This window comes from Tasmannia lanceolata, unplaced genomic scaffold (genome assembly GCF_043159265.1).
Source record: "Tasmannia lanceolata isolate RefF3 unplaced genomic scaffold, GAP_Taslan_0.1 ptg000006l, whole genome shotgun sequence".
Classification (NCBI taxonomy): Eukaryota; Viridiplantae; Streptophyta; class Magnoliopsida; order Canellales; family Winteraceae; genus Tasmannia; species Tasmannia lanceolata.
In genome coordinates this window covers 21,093,452-21,110,785 of record NW_027518683.1, presented here as the reverse complement: position 1 = coordinate 21,110,785, position 17,334 = coordinate 21,093,452, and the positions used below count along the sequence as shown (strand labels likewise).

The window sequence follows — 17,334 nt, the reverse complement described above, 5'->3', positions numbered from 1 at the left end:
CTATGGTGTGGGCAAAAAGTCCAAACCAAGGTTTAAAATTTCGGTTTCGGACCCTGGAATTTCAAAATTTCGGTCGAAATCTGGTACATAACCCGAAACCAATATTTTATTTAATATTAAATTTTGGCCGAAATTACCGAAATTTCGGTAAAATATTAAATTAATATAAAAAAACAGTTTTTTTGGGTCAAATTTATGAAAAACTGAAATTTCGGCCGAAATAAATGACTGTTTCGGTTTTGGTTGATTTCGGTGTCGGTCTCCACTGAAATCCAAAATTTCGGTCAGAAATTTCGGATTTCGGTCGAAATTTAAAACCATGGTCCAAACAGCCCGTACGGGTGGGGTCCAGGTTCACCAAATTGTGACCCCTAAAATTCCGGGTCATTTTTTACCCGGACCCCGTACGGGTTGAGTGAAATTTGGCCTGGCCCACCTGTTTGCCAAGTCTATCTAAGATCTACTTAGTCTACTAATCTACAAATATACTCTAAGTTTGCAAATGAAGACTGGTCTCTCCTAATAAATCTTGTACCTTTGCTTTCTTTTTTTCTTTATAGGGTGTCCATTTGGAATGGAATCAAGACCATATGTGTCACCTAGCGAGGGACTACAAGACCAGCGTTCTTGTTTGTACATACGTGCCCTGGTCTGAGGCGTTAAAGTCAGTCATTCTCTTGTAATTGAACACACTATCCCAGTGACATTATGAAATGTAATCAATTGGTGATTCTTGTCTTAACCGTCCATTCATAGGCAATTTGATGATGGCTTGAATTTTACAACTTATGAGATTTTGGGATTGTGAGATACCCACGGTGGGGTCTATCATATTATTTAATCAAAATTGTGAGCCATTGCATAGGATTAGTGACGCTAATTAAATAAAGTGGCCACTAAATTATATCTTTAGTGGGTCAACTAAAACGTCTTGTCACTAAAATCTAATTATTAGTGGCGACTTATATTTCGTCATTGAAGAAAGACCATTATAGTGGCGACTTCTTTCGTCACTGAAGAAAGACCATTATAGTGTCACTAAAGTCGCCACTGATATTATTTCCACAAACATTTCCCGCGAAAAAATTTCCCCACCAACGCATAAAGTGACGAGATGTTTAGTGACAAGACAAATGGTGTTGCTATACTTAGGCAATTACGTTGGATTAGTGACTAGACATATAGTCACCACTAACTTATAAGCTTTTGTGGCAAAAACTTTTTAATTAGCGACAAGATATGAAGTCGCCACTAATGTTTTAATTTTAGTGGCGACTTTTATTTGTCATCACTAAAAACTTGTTATTAGTGGCGAAATGCAGGTCGCCACTAAAAATATCGCCACTAAGTGCCCAATTTCTTGTAGTGCCTCTCATTGCTAGTTTTGTATTCTTGTTCTAGTCCCGAATCCTCTCTAGCTCATATCCTCTCAAAGAGAGGGATATTGCCTGTCTTACTTTATAGTTGATATTGCTAAAGTCATATCTTACACAATTGCATTCATAAATGTTTTCCAATGCATTAACTATCTCGACGCCATCATTTTAAAAATGTTGACGATTTTCAATTTTCCATTTTAATCTCAATTTCAATTTTCAAGGATTCTTGTTGTGAGCATGATCCCACCTCACTTACTTAACCATCTCTCTCTCTCACACGCACACACACACACAAAACAAACAAATAGAGAGAAACACAAATGCATAGATATACATAAAACCCATCTATATCTTTTGAGTATGAATCAAATAGCTATATCGGTTACAAATTGATATCTTGAACTATAAATTAGATTGTATTGCTAAAACATCTGTTTTGATCCATTTGAATTTTGTTTCTCATTACAACAAGCCCACTACTGATGTGGGTTATGATTCAGATAAGATTTAGATCTATTAGAATAAGTTTTAGGATGAGTGGGAAACTAGATTTTGTTTTGGTTGGATAAGGAGGGAGAATGGTCTTTAAATAACGGTCGTAGGATGTATGTAATTTAGTTCTCTCATGAAAAAAAATCTAAGTTTTCTTTATCTTCCTAGTGAGATGGTGATCTTAGCTTTGCTCATTTCTACTACGCCAGTTAGTATCATAAGATGTGCATCGACAAAAGGTCCATCAACAAAATCACGGTGAAGTATTGATTTCCAATACCTAGACTAGATGACATGCTGGAGGGTTCACAAATATTCTCCAAAATTGACTTGAGAAGCGGGTACCACCAGCTTCATTTTAGGCCTGGAGATGAATAGAAGACTGCCTTCAAGACCAAATAGCGATTATACGAGTGGCTGGTAATGCCATTCGGGCTTTCCAATGCCCAAGTACTTTTACGCGGCTCAGGTATGCAATCCCTTTATTGGTCGATTTGTGGTAGTTTACTTTGATGGCATATTGATTTATAGCCATCATGATGAGGAGCACATGGAGCATCTAAAAGCTGTACTTACTATCCTACAGCAGAACAAGCTATATGTGAACCTGAAGAAGTGTCATTTTATGATGGACCGGCTCGTCTTCTTAGCATTTGTTTTTAGTTTGTATAGCATTCAAGTAAACTAAGAGAAGGTAAAAGCTATTACAAAGTGGCCAACACCAAAGACAGTTACCGAGGTATGAAGCTTTCATGGAGTTGCTACCTTTTATCAGAGATTTGTCAGGGACTTCAGTAGTATAGTCGGCCCAATTACTGAATGCATGAAGAAGAAATTTTTTTGTTGGATAGAAGAGGATGAGAGAATCTTTATTTTAATCAAGGATAAGTAGTCTCCTACCTGTATTCTAGACCTACCAAATTTTGAGAAACTATTCGAGGTAGAGTACGACGCCTCGTACATTGGCATTGAAGGTGTCCTTTCATAAGAGGGTACACCTGTTGCCTTCTTTTGTGAGATGCTAAAGGAAACAAGGAAGAATTGGTCAACCTATGAAATGGAGTTTTATGTAGTAGACTTCGAGCATTGCAGCACTGGAGATACTACCTTATTCTATACATTGATCATCATGCTCTGAAATATATTAACACAAGTAATGTTAGCAGGATGCATGTAAGATAGGTATCTGGAACTTACCAAGATCAGATGCCAAGTTTACTCCAGTGAAAAAGATGCCAAGTTTACTCCGGTGAAAAAGCTTCCGGTTTTCTCTGAGGGCCCAAGCCCTTCTCGTCCCGATTCTTTAGGGCCCAAGCCCTACTCGACCCGATTTTCAGGGCCAAAGCCCTTCTCCACCCCTTGTTTTGTGTCTGAGGGCCCTTCTTGCTCCTTGGATTATCGACCGGAAAAAGCCCTGGCCGGAGATCAGGTTTCTACTTGGGGACTGGAATTGCCCCAAATGTAACTACCATAACTTCAAAAGATGGGAATCATGCTGGAAATGCAACAAAGATCGGAAGGCGACCCAAATCTTGCAAAAGAGGTTACATGAAAATGGTGGCAAACGCCAAAGCCCATGGCCGGAGAACGGAAACGCGAATATTGTGGAAGATGGCGATGTTAAAATAGTGGAAGTTTCAGGAACGTAGGTTAAAATCCGAACCAGTCTTCTCAAAACTTTCCTCATTGGGCGTGTGATGAAGAGCTAGTGTCCAATGGGGATCAAGCAGAGCATCTAGAGGGCGATTACTTACATGAGCAGACTCAACCAAAACAGTTAAGGAGGTTTGAGAGGATTAAAGCCCATAACTGTAATTCTGGGCTACCTGGCAATTAAGGCAATCCCAAGGTGTTTGGGATAGTGAACTCTGCCATAAAATGTAAGTAGAATAGTATAGTAGGGCTATCTGTCATTTGACAAAAGAGAAGGCTAAATTCATAATTTTAGGTGCAGCTTGGTGGAATAAGAACGGAAGAGAAGGAAATGAAGGGGATTTTTTTTTCGAATGGGAGAAGAAAAGGGGATCGGAGATCTGGTTTTTGGGACGCTCCATCGATCAGCTGAGAAAAGGGAGCCTCCAACACAGGAATTGCAGAATAGGAAAGGGTATTCAGAGAAATCATTTCCTATCTGACCATTTTCTGTAGACCTTGTTGCAAGCAAGGGAAGAAGCCTAGAAAATTCAGTAAGCATCCATTTGTCCCCACGATTGGTTCTCCATTACTGATTTTCCTCTTATCTCAATAGCCTGTAATTAGAATCAGAGTTACATTCCTACGAAAATTTCAATTCCAGTTGAGTCATTACTTGTAGCTTGAATTTTTTTTTATATTTGCAGTTGCTATATAGAAACGAATTAAAGAAGATATTTTTATTGTAATCTCTACTACCTGAACTCATCATTCATGTGGGAATTGGAATGAGCATTGGTCAATTTGAATAGACCAGTTTTGGTGAGAAAATTAGAACAATGTTTCTACATTTGCCTCTCTGGCATAATTCGAATTGATCCAAGTCTGTGTCTTACGTTTGATGGTTTGCCAATGAACAATTCGATGGGGAAGCTTTAATTAGCTGATTGTTCTCTACATATCAAACTGGTTCTGAGATCATTTACTTAGAGCTTGTTAAATTCTTAATGTCTATGGAGTTGAAATTCAGCCTACATGTTGTTTGATTAAATGTCTCTACAAGGAGTCTTTATACTTAGTCTGTCAAAGAACGAATTTCAGTGATAATTGGGCAAACTCTCGCTTCCTCTTATCGTGCTCTACATCAGCGTGTGAAGAAGACGACTTGGGAATTGAAGGAGATTTGGGAGTGCGCGAAATGGTTTTGGGGAATCCCTGAGCTTCCAGATTCCAGAACCGTTTGTCGTAAGCAAGAATGAGATTCTCTTCGGATTTCAAGATGAAGACCGGGCCAATAGAATCTTCGCTAGAGGGGCCAATGCTTTTGGAGAATACCTATTATCCTTGTATCCATGTCATCCGGCCTTCAAAACGGGGGCTAAATCCATCTGGATCCGCTTTTTCGGTATACCAATGCATGCATGGGCAACCTCTACTGTCGAAGCCCTCATAAGTTTGTTTGGTACTGTGATGGAGGTGCGAATGGACACTGATAGCCCGCAATTCATACAATACGCAAAAGCTAAGGTATTCACCAATGAATGGGCGTCCTTGAGATCGATGGTCCGGCTGAAAGTTGAAGATAGATTTTACTCAGCTGGGGAGTTCAGAATTGATCTCAAGATTGCACCAAATGAAATGTTGGGCGACCATGATTCCTACCCTTTTGCTACTGAGGAAGGGGTGGGGGAAAAAGATGGCCGGAAAAGCGAGGAAAACCCGTCAAAACCCAAACGGAATACCCAGACGGATGCGAGGGAGAAGACGATGAACGATCGGTCTGAAAAGTGATTCTGAACGATTCAATATCCAACGATCAGCATTGGATCGCGGAAAGACTCAGAAATGGAGAAGCCCTGATGTGTGGTTCGATGGACTGTACGTATGAAGAAATCAGAACCTTTAATTCAAATTGGTTGGACGGGTGGGAAAACATCTCTGGCCGGAATTGAAGAATACCTGCGATCAAATCGGGGGTCCATGGATAATCGGGGGTGACTTCAAAACAATCCGATACCCTGAGGAGAAGAATCCGATCGGAAGAATCAACACAAGCATGCGCAAATTATCGGATTTTATCTTAGACAATGAGCTATTAGATCTCCCCCTGGAAGGAGCTAAATACACATGGACCAACAGTTAGGACCGTTTGGTACTTGGTAGACTTGATAGGATACTATTGTCTACGGAATGGGAGGAATTATTTCCCTGGATAAGCCAAAGGGTACTACCGATGCCGATTTCAGATCATAACCCCATAATGCTCGAATTATCGGACTTCTCTAGCGGTCCGAGACCTTTCAGAGTCGATAGGATCTGTGTGAATTGCCGGAGTTTGGGGGTCTTATTGAGGAGTGGTGGAATGAACCGAGTGTCACCGGATGGTGTGGTTTTGTATTTGGCATCAAACTAAAACATCTCAAACTCAGAATTCGGGAATGGGCAAAGGTTGCACGTGAATCTCAAGAGCGTGTCAAAGCCGAAACCCTGGCTGAACTGGGCGAATTGGAAAAATCTGAAGAATCTCAGACACTTGGGGATTGTGATCGCCAACGTCGGATGGAGTTGAAGAATCCTACGAAGAGATCATAAGGGGGGAAGGGATCAATTGGCGCCAAAAATCCTGCGTTACGTGGCTGAAGGAGGGAGACAACAATTAAAGATTCCTCCACAAAATGGCCAACTTCAGGAGGAGAATCTATCATATTAACTCTCTGATGATTAATAATGTCCTAATTGAGGAACCGGGAAGGATCAAGGAATCTGTGGTGAATTATTATCAGAATCTGTACTCTCAAAATAAAAATTGGCGACTGAAGGCGGATGGGCTTGCATTCAAAAGAATTTCGGAGGCAAGATGGTATGGCTTGAGAGAGAATTTTCTATGGAGGATCATAGAAGCCTCTCTGCACTCTATGATCAAGGATGATGTTTTAAAATGTATGATGGAGTTTCATCAGAGGGACATTATAAACTCGGGCGGGAATGCCACATTCATCACCCTCATTCCCAAGAAAAGAGGGGGGGGGGGGGGGGGGCACAGGGGAACTCAAAGGCTACAGACCAATCAGCCTTGTCAATAGCTTATACAAGATTCTGTCCAAAATCCTTGCCACCCGATTGTCTACTGTAATGGGGGACATGAACCGGATCTTTTTTACCCGAGCCGGAAGAGTTGGTTTTTCATTTTGAATGTTGGTTATCTACTCCGGCTTATTCCCGACCAGAAGTGCACTTCCGGTCTCACTGGGAATGGCCGAAGTGAACTAGATCATCTCAACCCGAGCTGAAAGACTTGGGTTTTCGTTTAGAATGTTGGTTTTCTACTCCGGCTTATTCCCGGCGAGAAGTGTACTTCCGGTCTCATTGGGAACGACCGAAGTGAACAAGATCATTTCAACCCGAGCTGGAAGACTTGGGTTTTCATTTAGAATGTTGGTTTTCTACTCCGGCTTATTCCTGGCCAGAATTGTACTTCTGGTCTCATTGGCAACAGCCGAAGTGAACCAGATCATTTCAACCTGAGCTGGAAGACTTGGGTTTTCATTTAGAATGTTGGTTTTTACAACGGCTTATTCTCGACCAGAAGTGTACTTCCGGTCTCATTGGGAAGTGCCGAAGTGAACCAGATCATTTCAACCCGAGCTGGAAGACTTGGGTTTTCGTTTGGAATGTTGGTTTTCTACTCCGGCTTATTCCCGGCCAGAAGTGTACTTCCGGTCTCATTGGGAACGACCACAGTGAACCATATCATTTCAACCTAAGCTGGAAGACTTGGTTTTTCATTTAGAATGTTGGTTTCTACAACGGCTTATTCTCGGCCAGAAGTGTACTTCTGGTCTCATTGGGAACGGCCGAAGCTAACCAGATCATCTAAACCCGACCTGGAAGACTTGGGTTTTCGTTTAGAATGTTGGTTTTCTACTCCGGCTTATTCCCGGCCAGAAGTGTACTTCTGGTCTCATTGGGAACGGCCGAAGTGAACCAGATCATTTCAACCCGAGCTGGAAGACGGTTTTCGTTTAGAATGTTGGTTTTCTACTCCGTCTTATTCCCGGCGAGAAGTGTACTTCCGGTCTCATTGGGAAAGGCTGAAGTGAACCAGATCACTTCAACCCGAGTTGGAAGACTTAGGTTTATTTGAACAGTGAGATTGAAAATCTTTGTGACCTTTCTTATTAGTCATGAAGCCTTGGGGGATTACACTGTTGCTAATTCTTCCTTCTTACTGTGGTTTCAGATACAACCCTTTTTTTATTTACAGAGTTTTGTAGAGGAGTAGCAGGCTACTGGTAGTATATCTTTAAATTCTTCGAATTCCACGCATGGGGGAGCTGGGGTTCGTCGATGGTCTCCAACTTGTAGCTGCCTGGTCGTATGATTTCTTTTACTCAGTATGGCCCTTCCCAAGTTGGAGAGAGTTTGCCTACCTTTCTTAATTGAGAAACAACCGCCTTCCTCAAGACCAGATCACCCACATGGTGTTCTCTTGGGCGGATCTTAGTATCATGATAGTTGGTTATCCGAGGAGAAGGGACGCCGATGTCTACAGGGATCACTGCTTCTGTTCCAAATGTTAAGTTGAAGGGAGATTCCCCAGTTGTGGTACGTGGGGTGGTGTCGTAAGCCCATAGGACGTGGTACAATTCATCGGCCCATCGTCCCCCTTCTCATCCAGTCTCTTTTTGATCCCCTGGAGGAGGATCATATTTGTAACTTCTGTTTGCCCATTCGTCGGAGGGTGAGCTACAGAGGTGAACCGCTGTTCAATCTTGAGATCTGAACAAAATTTTCGGAAGCTCTTACTGTCAAATTGCTTCCCATTGTCGGTTATCAAAACGCGGGGGATCCCAAATCGGCAAATCACTGATTTCCAGAAGAACGTTTGTATGTTCTGCTTTGTGATCTTGGCGAGGGGTTCAGCTTCCACCCATTTCGTGAAGTAGTCTATGGAGACGACGACAAACTCACGCCCTCCGGGGGCCTGGGGGAAGGGCCCCAAGATGTCCATTCCCCACACTGCAAACGCAAGTGAACTGATGATGGATGTCATTGGTACAGCTGGTTGATGATTGGCGGGAGAGAATCTTTGACATTTTTCGCATCTTCTCTCAAGATCTAGGGCTTCTTGTCTCAAGGTTTTCCAATATAAACCTCTCAGCAATATTTTTATGGCCAGGGCCTTGCCACCCAGGTGCTCACCGCAAATTCCTTCATGTGTCTCTTGTAGTTTGTATGCAGCATCAGTCGGTCGAAGGCATTTCAAATACATTTCAAATACGGGAGGGTGTATGACCTCTTATACAGGCTCTCACCATCGAGGGAAAACCTAGTTGATCTATGAATTACCTTTCGGCCTTCTCTCTTCACTTCAAGGAGCCTTCCATTACACAGGTAATCGATGATTTCGTCCATCCAGCACGGTTCGCGATCGATTTGCATTACCTCTACGGTCTCGTTTTCTATGCTGGATTTTTTTAAAAATTCCATATATATGCTCCCCAGGCCGGTGTATCCGGAAGCTGCTAGTCTGGACAGTACGTCTGCCTTTTCGTTCTTTGTTCTAGGGATTCGGACCATCGCGAAACTTCTGAACTTGCCAGTGAGACAGCGAACTTTGGTCAGGTACTTGCTCATCCGCTCATGGCGCGCTTCATATGTCCCTTGTACCTGGTTGACGACCAGTTGGGGATCGCTGTAAGCCTTCAGTCTCTGGGCACGAGTTTGGATCACCAAATTCATTCCGGTTATGAGGGCCTCGTACTCATCTTCGTTATTAGAGGCATGGAAGCCAAACCTCACTGCGTAATCCATGACGAAGTTCTCAGTTCCCATGAGAATCAGGCCTGCCCCGCTTCCTTGTGAGCTCAAGGATCCGTCTACATATAATTCCCAGAGCCGTTCCTTATCCCACGGATCTGTAGACACCCCCATTTTGCTCCACTTTGGTCAACAAAAGGATTCATTAGTTTTCATCATATTAGGACCATTTTCCCACTTACCGAGTCTTTCCCTCCAGGTAATTTTTTCTATAGCATTGCATTTAGATTTCATTTTCGATTCCACAATTTCCTCAACTTTCCATCTATTTTCTGTTCCATTTCCATCCGTTTTCTCTGAGGATTTTATTTTTCATGAAAATTGAGAGGGATGAATTCGGCCGAAGAGTGGGATTATCATTTTTGGGTTTTCAAATTGCTAACACAAGTGGTACCTACTATGGTCGAAAGCTATGATGCAAGATGAGAATTCGGAAAAACATGGATGAGGCCCATTAAATTCTTATTCGAATTTAATGGGGATACATGTACGGTCAACTATTAAATGGGACCCACTATGAATACACAAGGATTTTTAGGGGATGCATAATCGGTTAACATTGATGGGGCGCCACCATTTTTTATGAGGAGTGAGAGTTCGGTCAACATGAAGAGGAACACAAATTTGGGTAACATGATCTTATCACAAACTCATAGAGTTGTATTAAAATAAGAATTTGCCCATCCCATTTGGAACCTACTTAAAAGTCATCTTAGTTTAAGAGTAAATGGAACTCTGTGGGAATTGTTTTCTAAATTAAATTCTAGCTTATGGAAGGGAGTTGAAAGGAAATAGAATACATGCATGTAATTCTAGATAATACATTCTTTCCTTAGCTGATGCAACTCTCTTTCTCTCTCCATTCTTAGAGCTAGTACACATTGGGTGGGACCCACTTGAACTCTATCATGTTTTAATAATTAAACAAGACCTTTAGTTCTTTTCTCAGCAAACTATGTGAGAAGTTGAATGGAATAATAACACTTCTAAAATTATATAAGAAGGAGAATTCGGCAGCATTCGTCCATCTCACGCTAACACAAAAAAAAAAAAAAAAAACTAAAAATTTGATTACTACTTGGTGGGACCTAGGACGGAGAGTCGGCATTAGAGTTGAGTCGGTTCACAATCTTTGAGTTGTGTTGTTTTATCTAAAGTTATTTCCTAGGAATTTATGTGGGATCTATTTAGAATCATGAGGTGTTGTGGTTGAAGGGAATTTGAATACATATGGGTTTCTAAGTAGATAGTCGGTTGAGGCAAATATATGTGTGTGCTGTTGACGTTGTAGGGCGTGAGAGGCAACAACAGCAACATTATCTTCTTTAAAGAAAGAGCTCTCTCTCTCTCATATTACATAATAGCAGTAGTCAGGTCATCTCTTTGAGACTTTTTGGGCTATTGAAAACCATTGAATCTGGCGTTGAGAAAAGCGGTCATCTCTCCATCATCTTCTCTCCACGTTGGTGGATAAAAAAGAGGGGAAAAAGTATTGGACAACGCTTAGATTCTATACCGGTGAATGCTCTCGGATTCTCAGGCTCGGTTTCGGATCGGATCGTCACTGAAGGTAGGTGCTCACTTCTCAGATTTTTCTGGAATTTTTCTGGAATTTTTCTGTATTTTTTCCATATTTTTTAGCATAATTTTAGTATTTAATAGAAATATGCGTATTTAATTCAATATTGCATTGGTTGGCTTATAATTATGTTTTACATGGGTGTTTTACGTCCGTTTCATCTCAAAATTTAATAGGAGGTTCTATTTAGTTAGCCTAAAAGAACTATCGGATCGGATCAGACGTTAGATTTAAGGGTTCGGGAAATTTCGATGAAGTTTGAGATTTAATTAAAATTAATGGGCTAGATATTCGGAAATTACGAAAAATAGCTATCTTAGGATGATATTTTTCTCATAATATTATATTTTTTCCGTGTTCATCACATCGGAACAATGTTGGAAAACATATTTCAAAGTCATAATTTTTCCAAAACTCAGGTTTAAAAAATAGAAAACCCCTAAAAGACACATTTTTCAAGAGAAAAATTGGAAAATAGATCGAATAAATTTGAAAATTAACTAGACTTGGTTTCCAGTAGTTAATCGATGTTTCAATGCTGGAAAAAATTTCTCCAGTGACTACTTAGTATTTTGGTATTTTTTGTTCATTTATTAGAAAAAGGTATTTTATTTACAAAATCAATAAAAAATAATAAAACGCCACAAAATTCGTTCTTTTTCTCATAACCAAATCTCTCATTATCATTATTTCCAGAAGAAATATGCAAAGAAAATTCATATTTTGGAAAAAACCTATTTTATAGGAATTTGTTAATGTAAAAAATCAATATATTCAATTTCCATGTGTGCATATGTTCTGTGATCAAATGATTGTTTCTAAAATTCATCTTCTGGAATGTCATACTTTCATCTATGATATGCATATTTGAATTTTTCGGAATTATTGGACATGTTATACTATTTTTAGTAATTTCTGTTTAAATTGGCATGAATCTTAAGAAAATTAATAAAAATAGAAAATTCGAGTAAAAAATTATGAAATTTTTCGTGTTAAACTTTAATGATATAAACATGTAATTCTACTGATTTGAACCAATTTGGATGAGATTTAATAAATAAGACAAGGAACATTGTTAAATTGGTTAAATTGGTTAAAATACTAAAAATCATTAAAAATTCAAAAAAATTCAAAAAAATTTAGAAAATTCTAGAATATCAAAACATATCAGAATATGCATAATGTGTAAAGGTTTAAAGTTAAAATCATCGAAAATGAGTTAAAAATTATCTTATCCCTAAAATGGTCATAATCCTTAGCTTGGTTAAGGACTCTTAGAGCTCTAGATTATCATGGACCTTTAGATATTAGGGGATCTCAAAAGAACTGAAATAACTTAATTCTCTATTTTGGGTTGGTCAAACCCAAGGTCAGATCAATTCTGGAACCGTTGGATCACGATCCCACCCCGTAGGAAACTTTAGAGCCCCCTTTAGGAGCACTTAAGTCACGTCGAGTTTTAGGTCTTAGGGAGTCTTAGAGTTAAGAGTCCGATAAGCCTCAATCACAGCCGGTTGCTCATGATTAGCAACTGAGCCTTAGACTAAGTTTCACATAGTTAACCCTCTTTCGCTATAGGACATGCCTATTAACCTAAGATGTAGGGCCTACCTGCATTAGTTTAGAAAAATCTTTGTATTTAGTTAGGATTATAAAGGAATAGCATCCTAGATGGAGTCATAAGATAAGAAAACGTAATCAACTTGAATTAATTAATCTCTCATACATTGTTGAAACAGTTGAGTCCAGTCTAAATCGGTGTCCTAAATGAGTTAGGCATATGCAGTTTAGTTTAGGTCACCGAACTACGTCGACCTTGATCCCAGTGAAGCGTGGGTACGTTGGCAACTAGGATGACACTCCTAGCTCAGGTCGACCTTACACACTATAGTAGGGTTTTAGGGTTGTGTTTTATTTATTTCCTGATAATTTTCAAACCCCAAATTAAACAGTACATAAATCGATTAAATCACTTAGGATTTCCACCAAATTAGATTTTAGGAGAACTTTCACATATATTGAATCAAACCAAATTAAGAGAATCAAAAGATGTATCTAGGAACCACATCGAGATTAGATTTTTAGGGTGCATGTCCAGTAGACCGCATTAAGAGAGTTTAAATGAGCCTTTTTAAAAGATATTTAAGTGATTTAATCTTTGAAATTGAAGACCGGTTTACCGGGCGACAATGGTGCCTAACTCCTTCCATTTTGGTAATCAGGTAACGGATCTAGACTCTGGGATCATAGATAATTCCAGTGTCACTTATGGGTCCTAGGTCCCTTACCTAGGTGGCGACTCTGGTCATTCTCTTTTGCGTAAAATTCAAATTTCTTTAGGGATCCCAAGTTCACGGAAAAGATGATTCATATCAATAATAAAAAGCACACGCCGCTCGCGTGAGTATCGAGAGACAAGGAAAGGGGCGGGTCGCCCCCCTCTCGCGGGATCGAGTCCCACAGGCTCCTGCTTCTCAGCTTTCGTTAGTTCATCCACATTTGGGTGTGTCTCGCCTCCTTTATTGGCCTCGGGTGTAGTCCCAACTTCTCCACTCGGGGCTTGAGTTGTTCCTTCATGGCCATGCCCCCCGGGTGTATTTGCAACTTCTGCACCCTGAGGTTGATTCGTTTCTACTTGGATCTGCCCCCTGGTGTAGTTGTGTCCCCTCCACCCGGAGGTTGGATTGCTTCTTTTGCTTTGGAGGCAGCACTTTGCACGGGTACGGTGCATTCGACTATGAAGTCTGCTAGTGCTTGGGCTTTTATTGCTGGCCTTGGTAAGTACTGGATATTGAACTCACTGAGTTCTACCGCCCATCTCACGAGTCGTCCTGAGGTGTCCGGTTTGTGGATGACTTTGATTGTGTGCGCCTAGAAATATGGCCTCAGTTTTCTAGCAGCCATGACGAGAGCGTACGCCAACTTCTCCACTCTTTGAAACCTTGTTTCAACCTCGTATAGAACTTTCATGAAGTAATAGATGGGCTTCTGTTGGCTGTGCTCTTCCCGAATTAGTATCGCCTCTCCTCTAACGCTACCTAACTCACTGAGAGGTACAACACTAATTCCTCCCCGGGCTTGGGTTTGGTTAGCAACAGTGAGGAAGACAGGTGATGCTTTAGCTCTTCAAACGCTGTTTGACATTCCGGTGTCGAGGGGGCCGTTTTAATCCCCTTGATTGCATTAAAGAAGGGAAGGCATCTTTCCACAGATTTCGAGATGAAACATTCCAGTGCGGCCACCATGCCAGTCAGCCTTTGTATCTCTCTTATGGTGGTCGGCGGATTCAAATCCACCACTGCCTGAATCTTCTCCGGGTTTGCTTCTATCCCCCTTTGGCTAACCATAAACCCCAAGAATTTTCCTGTAGCGGCACCGAACGTGCATTTTGTAGGATTGAGTTTCATGCTATGCTTCCTCAAGATCTGAAATGTTTCCTCCAAGTCAGGTATGTGATTCGAGGCTTCCTTGCTCTTAACTAACATATCATCTACATAGACTTCCATATTGCGTCCAATCTGTTCTCTAAAAAGCTTGTTAACAAGTCTTTGGTATGTTGCCCCAGCATTTTTCAGACTGAAGGGCATCACGCTGTAACAGTACACTCCCTGGTCTGTTATGAAGGAGGTCTTCGGAATGTCTACAGCGTACATCCGGACTAGGTTTTATCCAGAAAAGGCATCCATAAAGCTTAATAGTTTATGGCCCGAGGTGGCATCTATCAGCTGGTTGATCTTTGGGAGTGGATAACTGTCCTTCGAGCAAGCTTTGTTCAGGTCAGTGAAGTCTATGCGGATCCTCCACTTCCCATTGGCCTTTTTCACCATAACGACATTTGCCAGCCAATCGGTGTACTTGATCTCCTGAATGAAATCAGCCTTCAACAGCTTTTCGACCTCTTCTTTGATTGCTTGTTGTCTCTCTGGGGAAAAATGTCTTCTCTTCTGCTTTATCAGTTTGCAAGTGGGATCAACATTGAGTTTGTGCACTCTAACCTCAGAATCTATCCCGGGCATATCAGCGGGTGTCCACGTGAAGACATCTGCATTTCTCCTTAAAAATTGAATGAGCTCTTCACGAACACTATCGCCTAGGGATGAACCAATTCTGACCAGCTTCTCTTCGTTGTCTTCGTACAGCAAGATTGAAATGAGGTCCTCGGTTGGTTCATTGACCGTGACCTGGGCTCATCCCTCAAATCGAGCAACTCGATTGGTAACGCTTCAGACGCGTTCTTTCCTTTGAGTGCGGTAGCATAGAATTCTCTTGATTGCGTTTGGTCTCCTTTAACTTCCCCTGATGAGGGGGTTCTCCTAGGACATGGAGTTCAATTTGTCCCCCGACCTTAACTATCTCTCCTAATAATTCGAACAGATCTGAGTTCGCGGGCTTTAAGCGGTCATTCCCTATCATCGTCTGCTTGAAGGCGTGATAGTAGAGAATGTCTGCGGAACTCCTGTTGTCCACTAAAATCTTCTTTAACTCCCAATTGGCGACAAGCATGGTGATGACTAAAGCATCATCGTGGGGCAGTATTAAGTTATCCAAATCTGCGTCTGGGAATGAGATCTCATTTTCTACTTTCATTTTCTAGTTGCAAGTGTGGATGGCGTTGACCTGTCGAACATAAGCTTTGCGGGCTACCGATGAAGTTCCACCCGCCGCCAGCTCACCGATGATTGTGTTTATAACCCCAGCAGGTTGGGATCCTTGCATTTCTGCGCCTAGGCTTAGAGGGGCAAGAGATTCATCACGCCCCTGGGGCGACGAAGGCCGCCAAGGACTTCTTCTGCTTTGGGGACTTCTCTCCCGGTGTTCTCTCCTGCCACCGTCCTCCTAAACGTATTTCTTGAGGTATCCCATCTTGATTAGCAGCTCAATTTCTTCTTTAAGAAATCTGCACTCATCTGTGCCATGCCCATGGTCTTTATGGAATCAGCAATACTTTGATTTGTCCCTCTTCGTTTCCCTCAGAAAATATTTTGGCCGGCCATCTGACAAAGTCTTCTTCTTTGATCGTTGCCAGTATGCGAATTTTAGATGTATTAAGAGGTGTGTAGTTCTCCTCCCTCCTCAGAGGGCTCCTTTCCTTTCTTGGAGGCTTGTCGTCCCTACGTTGCCTCGTAGGATTTTTGTCTTCTTCATAGGTTTTCCTTCGGTTTGAATCCAGGGCGGCCAGTGTCTCTTCTACATAGATATACTCCTCAGCACCAGCCATGAGATCTGCCAGGGAGTGCGGATTTCGCTGAGCTACCGGTTGCCGTAACTCGTTAGATTTGGCTCTAGCAAGGAGTGCGTTCAGGGCGGCTGAGGGATCTAGGTTCGGTACCTGGAGGGCCTCCCTATTAAATCGGCTCAAGAATGTTTTCAGGGACTCATCGTCTTCTTGTCTTAGAGCCATTAATGACGTCGCAGTCTTCCGTAGCCTCCTGTTAGGGTGGTTGGAAAAGCTCTGCAAAGGAAGCCATCCGAAGTGCCGTGAAGGAGCATCATGGTTCTGAACGTCTCCAAATAGTCTATTGGGTTTGTGATTCCGTTATATTACGGGATATGCGACATTTTGAACCCTCTGGGTGTTGGTGCATGCAATACTTTATCCGTGAAGGGAGGTCTGCTTGAGAACGGCCTTATAATTGGCCGACTATGATCTTTTGCCAGTTCTTCAATCCGGTGATCGATTTCTTCGAATTTCCGCAACATTGGATCAGCCATTTTCTCCATTCGGCTAACTGGTCTATTCTTTCTTTCCACAGTGGGACTGATTGCTGAACTCGAATGACATTCCAAACTCTTCCGATGGTGTCGAGATCTTGTTTGGTCAGCACGGTCATCCCTAGGTCGGTATCTGTGTACTGACTGAGACCGGGACCGGTGACGGTGACGAGGTTTTGTTCGCGCATGTCTTGTTCTAGAGTGATGGATCCGTCTTGATGAGGGGTGGTGGGTCTGATCACGACGGAGAGGTGCAGGCTCTTTCCCCAGGGGGCTCAACCTTTCTCGAGGAGGTCGAGAAACTTCTGGAGGATGTTGCTGAGGCACTTGTTGGATCAAGTTCATGTAGTGATACAAGTGTTGTCATCTGCTGGAAAATGGTTTGGATTAGCTCAGGTGTAGGAGCTGAAGCGGGAGTTGGGTGCTCTAAGCAAGCTGGACTTCGTTGTGCTGTTGTCGGGAGGACAACTACTTGTGAAGCGATTCGTCCACTTTGAGTTATGCGACGTCATTCTGGTTGAACTGCTTGACCTGAGGTTACTCGAGCACTCTTCCATCCTGCCATCTTTCTTGAGACTTAAAACGACTTTTAGTTCGAGTCCTACGGATGGCGCCAATCTCTTACGGTCAAAATTGGTAACAAATAAGGCAGTGACGAAAGAGCTGATCTGGCAAGTCCTAGTGGCTGGTTATGGGGCTACGTCCTGCATAGAGGAACAA

The 17,334-nt window shown here is 41.9% G+C and overlaps 1 protein-coding gene and 1 long non-coding RNA gene across 2 annotated transcripts; one reads left to right on the top strand and one right to left on the bottom strand.

Moving 5' to 3' along the window:
- The first annotated feature begins 2,369 nt into the window (after positions 1-2,369).
- LOC143878484 (uncharacterized) lies at positions 2,370-4,184 on the top strand. The gene is made up of 2 exons (XR_013250983.1): positions 2,370-3,751; positions 3,826-4,184. It is a non-coding gene; the product is annotated as an uncharacterized LOC143878484 (long non-coding RNA).
- A 10,383-nt stretch (positions 4,185-14,567) lies between these two features.
- On the bottom strand, positions 14,568-15,489 carry LOC143878818 (uncharacterized). The gene is made up of 2 exons (XM_077381051.1): positions 15,247-15,489; positions 14,568-15,083 (listed from the first exon to the last, which is right to left on the bottom strand). Exons 1-2 carry the CDS (start codon positions 15,487-15,489, stop codon positions 14,568-14,570), a joined length of 759 nt encoding a protein of 252 aa, XP_077237166.1.
- Between the last annotated feature and the right edge of the window lie 1,845 nt (positions 15,490-17,334).

Excerpts from the sequence above, each read along its gene's own strand:
- LOC143878818 (XM_077381051.1), bottom strand. The coding sequence starts at position 15,489 with ATGAAAGTAGAAAATGAGATCTCATTCCCAGACGCAGATTTGGATAAC. Across the intron at positions 15,084-15,246 it reads TATTAGGAGAGATAGTTAAG|GTCACGGTCAATGAACCAAC; the intron begins GTCGGGGGACAA and ends GGATGAGCCCAG.